Source organism: Hemibagrus wyckioides, linkage group LG16, assembly GCF_019097595.1.
Source record: "Hemibagrus wyckioides isolate EC202008001 linkage group LG16, SWU_Hwy_1.0, whole genome shotgun sequence".
NCBI classification, from domain to species: domain Eukaryota; kingdom Metazoa; phylum Chordata; class Actinopteri; order Siluriformes; family Bagridae; genus Hemibagrus; species Hemibagrus wyckioides.
Window position 1 is genome coordinate 168,316 of NC_080725.1, and position 11,291 is coordinate 179,606.

An 11,291-nucleotide genomic window follows, 5' to 3' on the forward strand; every position below is an offset into this window, starting at 1 on the left:
TCAGCTTTTTGAATGAGGACATTGTTCCTGATGTGCAGCAGTGGGAGGGAGAGCTGATGAGTGTTGGCCCTCGGCAGGTACAGGCTCTGGGCTGCAGGTTCCACACAACACCTCCTCTGTTCCTATAAACTTCCTTCAAGGCCAGACCTTAAGCGTGAAGGCCGGTTCTTCATGTCACGTTTTTGCCGACAACGTGACATGGTTCAGGTCTCTGTATCAGATCTCTTCCCCATGTTTCCTGGCATCATCCTGAACTAATATCGATTTATTTCCTCAAAACCAACCTCCAGGGACTTGTTAGTTACGATCTGCTCTGTTTTCCCATCAACTCTTTTAATTATGAAAAATGGCTAAACGCAACCAGCATGTGATGGCCTGCAAAACATTATCTAAATGTGTTTATCTGTTACGTGCAGTCACAAAGCGACTTTGTTTTTTGAAGCAGAACAACCCGAGATCATTTTACATAAATACGGAGTCTGGAATGATTATATTACTTTCAGTGAGGAGAGTAATTGGTGGAGATTTGATCAAGGATCAAAAGCATTACTCTCAGTATATGAGCTTTGAGAGATGAGACAATTTAAAATGACCACATGAAGGCTTGTGTTTTGTTTTGTTTTTTTCCTAATAAAGGCTCAGAATATTTTAGTGGGATAAACAACCGAACTTTTTACAACAGACACAAAAATAAAAAGTGTTAAAAATCTACAGCTCTTCATTTAAGTTGAAATCTGTTCACATAAAGGTATTACTAAATGTTATGGTGTGAGTGTGTATATGGAAAAAGAAAGACAGTTCTTTGTAAAACTAAAACACTGCGAGTAAATTCATGTACTTTGGTACTCAGGCACTGTTCCAGTTCTTCAGTCCACTTTCTGTTTATGCAGGTATGTTCTTCCCCAATATCTTTTTTTTTTTTTTAACCGAAAGATGTAGGAAGTAAATCTAAATCTTGTTAAGCTGAAGTCTTCAGACATTTTCTGGAGAGACAAAATTCCTTCCCGTCGCTTTAGACTGCAGTAAAATTATAACCATATGTGATATGGATGTGAGCAGGACCAGCCGTTTTCTGGACATTACAGCATTCCGAGGCTTGAGCAAAATGCAATGCGAATTGTGCAAGACAAGTTCGGAAGAAAGGTTTTAAAAAGGTTTTTCCAACCCTCGCACAATATCAAATTTTTTATTTAAATTAGCAAATGAGAGGATGCCCCAATCTTCAAAGTCTGACAAGTCCAGCATGTGTTGGAGATCACGTTGCTTCTGGATTTTTAGAAAAGACTTGGAAACAGTTGCGGGGTTAGAGAAATTGCCAGGTTGCTTCCAAATCTCTCTTTTAACCGGGCGAAAATGATGCTGTACAGAACCTGCTGCATTCAAAACACAGGAACGTGAAGTCTGTCGTATCTGCCACTTTAAATTATAATACCTCTGTATCTTTCACACTCTGTTGTTGTAGGTCCTTTTATAGTAATACATGCAGTCCTGGAATTCATTACAGATCTTTGTGTTTATTTTCCGAAAATGAAATTCATAATGTGACACCAGCAGGTGGGTCCATGTCAAGCCTGCTTAAGTGTTATAACAGACAATTTGTATATGCTTCTGTAAATTTCATCCACTTTCAGATGATAGGCATGTCCATTAGGGCAGACTGATTTCATCCAAGTATAATGACAAAAACAACAAAGCCCAAAGGCAATACAATGAGCAACTGACCTCACTTCTCGCTGCAGGGGAACAAGGTCATCACAGGTGAAGACACCGAACACATCACTATAGCTGATCTGCTGAAACTCCCGGGTGTGGACTAAAAACAGATTGCGGTGGCCTTCCGATGTTTTACGAAAGATTATGAACCAACTATTGAACACAAACAGCTAAATGCTCATCAGAAGCAGCTTTTGTAGCATTTATGATTCTTCCCATGTAATGTGAGCGATGCCAAAAAAATGCTGTTGCTGATCGATTGGCTGCATTCCAATCACTTAACTGCCATTGTAATCTAATTCGGTCAAACAGCTCTTAATTATCTTGCGTCATTGCTCATTACAAACTCCGGAATTATGGAATAAAACATAACAGACTATTACCATCTGAGAATTCTCCTGTAACTGGACATCACAAAGTTGCTGTGGTTCCTGTCAAACCACATTTCCTTCATCACAGAAGGAAACTTTAACAACCATTAACAGGGTCAGGGGTCTCTGCATTAGAGCACTGAGATAAATATATTTCTTATTTAATCATGTTAAATGGAGCATCTGCCATATATGTCCTGTGACTACTGAAATGATTATATACACCGGTCAGCCATAACACTATGAGCAGTGAGAGGTGACGTGAATAAGACTGAGTATCTCCTCATCATGGCACCTGTTAGTGGGTGGGATATATTAGGCAGCAAGTCAACATTTTGTCCTCAAAGTTGATGTTAGAAGCAGGAAAAATGGACAAGTGTAAGGATTTGAGCTTTGAGTTTGACCAAAGGGCCAAATTGTGATGGCTAGACCACTGGATCAGAGCATCTCCAAAACTGCAGCTCTTGTGGTGTGTTCCCGGTCTGCAGTGGTCAGTATCTATCAAAAGTGGTCCAAGGAAGGAACAGTGGTGAACCGGTGACAGGGTCATTGGCGGTCGAGGGTCATTGATGCACGTGGGGAGAGAAGGCTGGCCCGTGTGATCCGATCCAACAGACGAGCTACTGTTGCTCAAATTACTGAAGAAGTTAATGCTGGTTCTGATAGAAAGGGGTCAGAATACACAGTGCAGGACGGGTCAGGGCTGTTTTGGCAGCAAAAAGGGGACCAACACAATATTAGACCGGTGGTCATAATGTTATGGCTGGTTGGTGTATTAAAACAAATTAATTCATTTAAACTTTTAAACAATTAATCAACACCTTCTGATGAATCAGATTTGAGGATTTAATGATGCTGTTGTATGAGGTTAATATAAGTGAGAATGCTGTTTTGTTTGTTTTGTGTACACGCGTGTGGGCATGTGCTCCTGCCCCATGTGGAAAGTCCTTTTGTGTTTTCCACTGCAGCATTTACGCGCCACTGAACTTGTCATTAAAATTCCAAGGTGTGTTGTGGTTGTTTCGCATAACAAAAGTGTTGTATTCCATATTGAGACACTTTAGTGAGTCAATCAGACGCATCAATGAAACTGTTTTATTCTAATTAGAGAAAACACTGGATGTTGTATTTTGGCAACATGAAGTTTATATGAACTGGGAAACATTTACCTTCACAGGAAATGTCCGGTGTTTGTAGACAATTTCAACGCTCAAACTAACAGATATTTGCTATTTCTGTAATTTAGTTACTAGAAGAATTAGGATTGTTCATAATGTGCTGACTAAAAGTCAGCGAGTCCATATATCCTTTGCTGAGGTCTGAATCCGCAGCTCTGGATGTAGTAGTAGTCTGTGTTCCGCTCTGCAGCGTTATTCATGTCTAAAGGGGCTGATGCTGATCATCAATTTTTGCATGTCTGTATTTGCTGCTGGCAATAAAGATACTGATGTTTTGGGTTTGTTACAATTAAGCATAACTGTGGTCAGTTCTGGGGTTCTGTGTAGAGTCCACAAGTAAGGCTGTTCATCTGGAACATATTACGATTCATGTCATACTGCCAAGAAATATGAGTCGTAATACGGAACTGATGCTAATATTTTGATTCTAAGCTTTTGTTCACATATGTGATTATGAAGTTTTTCTGTTCTATAATACCACAATCTAATTACAGCACATATGTAGCTATGTATAAGATAGAAGCTGTTAACATAATGGTTTGTAAGATGTACATGAATACTAACTTTTTGGTTTCTTGTTGTATGTGTTGCAGGACCCATGAGAAGGGTTTCTGTCAGCCGTATCGCGGCATCGCATGTGCACGATTTATCGGGAACAGAAGCATCTATGTGGAGTCTCTGCAGATGCAAGGAGAAAGTGAGAACCGCATCACGGGTAAGTGCTAATCATTTTCAGCGCAGAACATTTTATTTTACATCAGTTCTTACTTTTTTTTTTTGTATTCACCAGCTGGACGTTGTTGCTCTCTCCTTATCTCACATCATGTTCAAAGCAGTTGTTAATTTAGGTCCTTTTAGGTGACTCACAGAAACATGGTCAGTTCTAGGCAAGTCATTTCGTCTGACATTTTAGATAAACATCCCAGTTGTTCCTTCCCTCAGGAATTGCTGCCATGTCAGCCTTGCACTTTACACTGGGTGTTTTTCCCATATCCTGTATGTCTAACCTCAGGCACTCCTCTCATGCAGAGTCATATGGAATGTATTATGTGTAGGAGTTATGTGTATACTGTATTTATTTAAAAGTATGTAGTGCATCAAATATGACTAGTGGACAAAAAGTGTACACATTGAGAAGGATCATTCGATCGTTGCAACTTCATAAAGTTTCTGAAAAGCCAAGTTAAATAAGGTTTGTTGAAAACTCATGTTTGTTTAAAAAATCACTTAATATAAAAAAGAAGATCAGGACAGTAAATGAAAACTGAGCTTAATTCTGCATTCAGGCACAGATATTAAAGCAGTCTTTACATAAGAACAGTAACTCCAAGAGATTCTTCTGTTTTTCTGATTTGAATCAGCTTCTTTTTTCTCTCTGGAAAACTAAGAGTTATATTTACATGTCAGATCTCTAAACCAAAGATTTCATTGGAAAATAACAACAACAACAACAACAAAAATCTATTTTTAACTATTGTGGAAAACCTGAATAACTAAAGAAAATATGGGGAAGATGGATCTGATGATTTTTATTGATGAGTCCCAGAAATATCTGTAATATATTGTTGTTAAGTATAAGCCAAAGTTTAAAAATAAACTCATGGAACAGTTTCGTTATCACTTAAAAAAAAAAAAAAGTTTCCTGTAACTTAAAGCAGTCCAGGGATAGGTCACTGGGATAGTGGTGTGAATCTCTCATGTCGACAAAACCTGACCTCACATTTAACACCACCCAGTACTGTCAGTTACCTAAATATGCAGTAATGTATTTATCTGTGTCTTTGCCTCACCTCTCTCCTCCCTTTTTCTCACTCCTAGCTGCATTAACTATGATCGGCACCTCCACCCAGCTGTCAGATCAGTGTTCACAGTTTGCCATCCCCTCATTTTGCCACTATGTCTTCCCCCTGTGTGAGGAAGGCACAAGGGGCCCTCGGCAGCGCCAGCTCTGCAGGGACGAATGCGAGGCCCTTGAGAATGACTTGTGCCATGCCGAGTACACCATCGCCCGCTCCAACCCACTCATCCTCATGCAGCTGGAGCTGCCCAACTGCCAGCTGCTCCCTCACCCAAGCTCACCAGATGCTGCCAGCTGCATGCGCATCGGAGTGCCCACCAACCGTCTGGAGACATGTAGGTGGACCGGCTGTAATTTATGGGTGCTGTCTTGAAGCCTGGTGTTAACAAAAAGCTCTTTGTAATGCATGCCATAATTAAAAAAAAAATCCAAAGCAGTTCTAGTACGCTCTGAGCCAGTTTGCGTTTTTGTTCTGTTTCACATTTCAGTATGCCTGATATGCATAACTCAAGTTACCTGGATTGCATGGGTTGGGCATAGAAGCAGAAGGTTTTTTAGGAATTTCCAGCAAGAAATGGTTGCAATAATGCATATATAACAGCAATGTAATACAGCATATTGTATGACCAAAGTGTTTGATAAACCTGACATGATATAAGCAAGCAGAATGATTACTGTAATAAGTATGTTACAGAATCTAATGGAAACATGAATCGATAGGGCCCTCTAGTGGTCTTTGGTGTGGGATGTCTTGTTCTTTTTTGTTGTTTACCGTACTTTGTTTATTGTAATGTGAAATGTTGTCCATTTCTACTCCCTAATTTTAAATCCTTGTGAAAGATTCTCCCCCAGATCACAGCTGTTATAATGACAGCGGTGCCAATTACAGAGGCACTGTCCGTACAACAAAGTCTGGCCAACAATGTCAGCCCTGGACTACGCAGTACCCTCACAGCCACCATATGACACCTGCAGACTATCCAGAGCTCAGAGGGGGGCATAATTTCTGCAGGAACCCAGGAGGGCAAATGGAGGCTCCATGGTGTTTCACTCTTGATCCCCATGTGAGGGTCGAGCTCTGTGATGTCCGTCCATGCAGTAAGTAGAACCTTCCATCATGATAAGTAAACAATAACACAGTAATGTATCTGCATACTAAAGCCTTCTGTAAAGCCTTGTGGCCGTTACTCAGTGTATTTTGTATTGATTGTTTTTAACTCCAGAGCCCCCTGAAAACATGAAGAAGGAGATATTGTATATCCTCATCCCCAGTATTGCTATCCCGCTGGTCATCGCCTGCTTGTTCTTCCTGGTATGCATGTGCCGTAACAAGCAGAAGGAGTCTGTCGACACTCCCCCTCGTCGGCAACTTACTGCCTCTCCCAGTCAGGACATGGAGATGCCACTCCTCAACCAGCACAAGCATCAGGTATTACTCTCAACAGTCTAACCCTAACCTTGGTCTCATTTTAAGCTAGGTGTGATCTTGTTAAACTGAACATACACTAAATTGGGTCAGCAGAAGATTACATGATCTTCTGATGGTTGGTTATTTTAGGCTAATCTGTTAGAGCTAACTAGTTATGTATGCAGTATAATGGCTAATAGGTCATTCTTTAGTGGCTTTATTGTCATACAGTAGTATTTTCCACCCGTAACATAATTTAAGACTACACTAGGTCAGTAAAATGAAGAAGCATCGAAAATTTGCATCCATTTTATTTGACCAAAACTGTATATTTATAATACATAAATCCATATGATCTTTTTCTATCAGGCAAAACTCAGAGAAATCAACCTATCAGCTGTACGCTTCATGGAGGAGCTTGGAGATGACCGTTTTGGAAAAGTCTACAAAGGTCACCTTTATGGCACAGCCCCAGGAGAGCAGACCCAGGTGGTGGCCATTAGGACTATCAAAGACAAAGATGAGGGAACGCTGCAAGAAGAGTTCCGTCATGAGGCTACGCTCCGTTCCAGGCTCCAGCACCCAAACATTGTGTGTCTCTTGGGTATGGTGACCAAAGACCAGCCCATGAGCATGATTTTCAGCTACTCAGGCCATGGTGACCTCCATGAGTTCCTGGTCATGCGCTCACCCCACTCAGATGTTGGCAGCTCTGATGATGACAAAACAGTCAAGTCGGCTCTTGAGCAGGCGGACTTCCTGCACATCGTCACTCAGGTGGCGGCTGGGATGGAGTACCTGTCCAGTCATCATGTTGTCCACAAAGATCTGGCTGCTCGAAACATTCTGGTCTGCGACAAACTCAATGTAAAGATTCTTGACCTTGGACTGTTCCGCGAGGTCTACTCTGCTGACTACTACAAGCTGATGGGCAACAGTCCCTTCCCTATCCGCTGGATGTCCCCAGAGGCCATAATGTATGGCAAGTTTTCCACTGACTCTGACATCTGGTCATATGGTGTGGTGTTGTGGGAAATCTTCAGCTATGGCCTGCAGCCCTACTGTGGCTACTCCAACCAGGATGTGATCGAGATGGTACGTAACAGACAAGTCCTCTCCTGCCCTGATGACTGCCCTTCCTGGATCTACACTCTTATGCTGGAGTGCTGGAATGAATTCCCAGCGCGCCGGCCACGCTTTAAGGACATCCACGCACGCTTACGCACGTGGGAAAGCTTGTCCAACTACAACAGCTCGGCGCAGACTTCTGGGGCAAGCAACACCACCCAGACCAGCTCTCTGAGCACAAGCCCTGTCAGCAATATCAGTGCTGCCCGCTATGTCACCCCTAAGAAGACCTCTCCTTTCCCACAACCCCAGTTTATGCCTATGAAGGGCCAGATGAGGCCTATGGTACCGCCCCAGCTTTACATCCCCGTCAACGGTTATCAGCCTGTGCCTGCCTATCCATACCTCCAGAACTTCTACCCCATGCAGATCCCTATGCAGATGCCCACACAGCAGATGCACCCGCAGATGGTACCCAAAGCAGGCTCGCACCACAGCGGCAGTGGCTCCACCAGCACAGGTTACGTCACCACAGCGCCGTCCAACGCATCTGGCACAGAGAAGACCGGCCTGCTGAGCGAGGATGCTAAGGCAGCTGAGGACAACATGGCTGATGGAGCATCTCAAAATGGTCTGCACAATGATGACACATCTGTCCCTGAAACAGAGCTTCTAGGGGACAATGACAGCCCACAGATTGATGACAATGAGATGCATTCAGAAGCATAGGAAGCCTTTTGGGACCTAATGACAGCCAAGAGCTGTTCTCTGAAGTGTGACTGTAGCTTCTGCCAGCTTAACCACACAGTGAAGGGAAATCATTGATTGAGACAAAAACTGAATGTTATTTATGGGTAATTTGGCAGTCACTAAAACAACGTTTCTACTTTTGGAGGCTATACCTCTAGGTCTAGTGACAGCTGTACCCTTATGCTGCTTTTCAGCTGCAATGAAGATTCTAACTTCTCACCTTTTGACAGTAGGTGGGTTGTTGATGTGACACACTGACGGTGTTCGTTTTTCATCAGATTTGTTGCAAAGCCATTCAGAAGAATTTGAGTTCTTACTGTTGCTGTGCAACATGGACCATTGTATCTTTATATGGATTTCTATAGCTGCCATCAGTTCATTCGATTAACATTCCGGGGTTTTTTGGATGGGGTAAAAACAATTACATAGGAATTTATTATGCATTTTTAGGCAACCTAAGTGCCTTATGTTAATCTAATTCTCAGAAACAATGAGAATAAGACTGTGTTTACTACATTGAAACTTACATTTGTTATGTCCCACTGAAACTGAATGTGGCCAAAGGGCTAATAAAACACCTATTTTAACTGACTCAAAACTATGCAACATTCAGGTCTAAACTGCCTTACACATTATGGAGAAACAGTGAGCTGTCCCCAAAACATTTTTAATACTTGTTTTTAAGGTTGAAACTCTGTTGTAAAAATTTGTAATTTATAGCATTGATTCTCTTAAAGAAATTTTTAATTTTTTCTTGTCTCTCTTTGTTTAGCCAATGATATTACTTAAATTTAGTTTAAAACTAGATATTTGTTTTTGTTTTTTTTTTAAACCAAACTGCTATAACAGAACTTAATCATATATTGTGTATGTGCAGGACGAGGAAGTGTCAAATAAAGTGATAGGTGAAATGCTGTATTGTGTTTTTTTTTTTTCTCTACATTAGTCTTAATGTAAGTAAAAAATAATCATGGCATGTAAATGACTGGACATTGAGTGAATTTCTGATACACTTCCTTGAACTACCCTTGACCTCTGAAATGGTCCAGTCCAAATAATTGGATTGATGCGTCATTAGTTCATTATACTGCTTTTCTTATTAGCGTTGTGTTCTAAATGTAATGAATAAATATGAATAAAGGCAGCAGTTAAACAAGAGTGAGTGAGGCGCGTGGTGAGAACATGAAAGTCCTTAAGGAGTGCCACTTGGGGAAAAATGACGACATTCACACAACCTGTTTGCTAAGTCTGTAACTGCCTGAAATGTCCCTGTTCACACCCAGCTAAATGGACAGTGATTGTCGTTCCAGTAATAAATTAGGAGATAGGAACTAAAGATCTATGAAGGTGAACCTTCAGCCTGCTCAGTGGGCGGTTTTTTACTTTTGCGGGTCCAGATGAGAGGTGTGGCTAACCTGCTTTAAACCCATCGCCTTGTTCTATAGGCTTAACTTCTTTCGCTCGGCACTTTGCCAAGATTGTTTAAAAAAATGTGCATCATCGCATCTGTACATCAGATGAAGTGATCGGTTGCACGTGCTGCGTTTCTGCCGCGATGTCATCCAGCACTTGTTGTTCTACACGGGATTCAAACACCTACGAGTGCCACTGGAACAGCGACCATGGATTTAAATGTGATTTAACCGTAAAGGCAAATGTCCCAACTCGTCGAAAAAGAGAGTTCACGCCAGACGAGCTGAAAGACGAAAACTACTGGATGAAACGCAGTCGCAACAACGAGGCGGCCAAAAGGTCGCGCGAGCGCCGGCGCATGGAAGAGCGGCTCCTGGAAGAGCGCGCGCTCCAACTCCTCCGAGAAAACGAGAAACTCAAAGCGGCTCTTTCGGCCATGAGTTATCACGGTGTCGGCAAAGAAACTTCGTACGATACTTTTATGGACTATTCCCCTGTCCGAGAGCTGGCACAAGACTCTTACATACGGACTGTGGTAGACTTCCCGGGAGCAAACTGTACACCCCATTACGCTCTCTCTAGTCGGTGCGACTTCACTTCTGCTTACGACTCCGTGCCTCTCCCGAGAATGCACAGCTTTCCTGCTGCTTCATTCCCTGCAGTAGATAATACGCTCCAGAGAGACAGACACCTGGGATTCAATGCGCTTAGTAATGGAAACGTTCCGTCGAGCTCGTACAACAACCTCCCATATGCAATTACTCAGAGAAAATGGGGTCACGGTCATGCACATCCTACGATGAACATTTACTCTGCACCTTTCTCTCTAAATGAAATGGTGCCTGGTTACCAGTGCCCGGCAGGAACCACACCTAGCTGCACCACTCATGCACGCATGAATGAAACTTACGTGGCGCAACGTTCATTCGTGACCGAGCCCAAAGATATTTGCAAAGAAATGGGAACAGTCAAAGAGGCAGAGCGTGCCTCGACATCTCCACTCCTGCCGCACAAACTGCGCTACAAAGTCAAAGCGCGCCACCGCGCAGAGCGCGCGCTCTCCTCGTCCGGGATTTCTCATCATCTCCAGGGATAATTCTGTAGATCACATGAGCTACATGATCTGCATCGGACATGACCACATTCTCAGTAATAAGGGTGTTGTGTTAAGAAAGCTTAAGCATATGAAGTTACCCACATTTTGGTATGTAAGGATTTATTCACAAATAAAAGATTTTGACATGGCTTACAGCTTCTGCCTTGTTTCTGTATTGTCTTCTGGTAGGATACACGAGATCACGCTGGACACAAAGTGCAGTTCATTAAAGCATATCCAATGCAGTGGTCTTATCTAAAACCCAAACCTAGTACAGCCCATGACCACTTTAACTGTAAACACACATGCACAGATCCCCTTATGACAGATCTATAACTACTGTCATGTGTGCAATAATATTCCGAATGTTTAATGTAGCCATAAACATGTTTTGTTTTGTTTTTTTAATCCCTGAACTCTCCACGGACAGAGCACATTAGGTCACTATTGGATATTAGACATTATTTATAGGCCTGTTGGTTGAAATAAATCTATT

At 42.2% G+C, this 11,291-nt stretch overlaps 1 protein-coding gene across 2 annotated transcripts in view; it reads left to right on the forward strand.

Moving 5' to 3' along the window:
* ror2 (receptor tyrosine kinase-like orphan receptor 2) overlaps nucleotides 1–9,201 on the forward strand; it is a 66,426-nt gene extending 57,225 nt beyond the window's left edge. The window contains exons 5-9 of one of the 2 annotated variants that reach the window (XM_058412110.1): nucleotides 3,856–3,977; nucleotides 5,081–5,395; nucleotides 5,901–6,158; nucleotides 6,284–6,489; nucleotides 6,838–9,201. In XM_058412110.1, coding sequence (XP_058268093.1) covers nucleotides 3,856–3,977; nucleotides 5,081–5,395; nucleotides 5,901–6,158; nucleotides 6,284–6,489; nucleotides 6,838–8,265 — 2,329 coding nt within the window. In that variant the 3' untranslated portion in view covers nucleotides 8,266–9,201. The remainder of the gene's footprint in view (nucleotides 1–3,855; nucleotides 3,978–5,080; nucleotides 5,396–5,900; nucleotides 6,159–6,283; nucleotides 6,490–6,837) is intronic. The other variant, XM_058412111.1, reaches the window with a different exon arrangement.
* The last annotated feature ends 2,090 nt before the right edge of the window (nucleotides 9,202–11,291 follow it).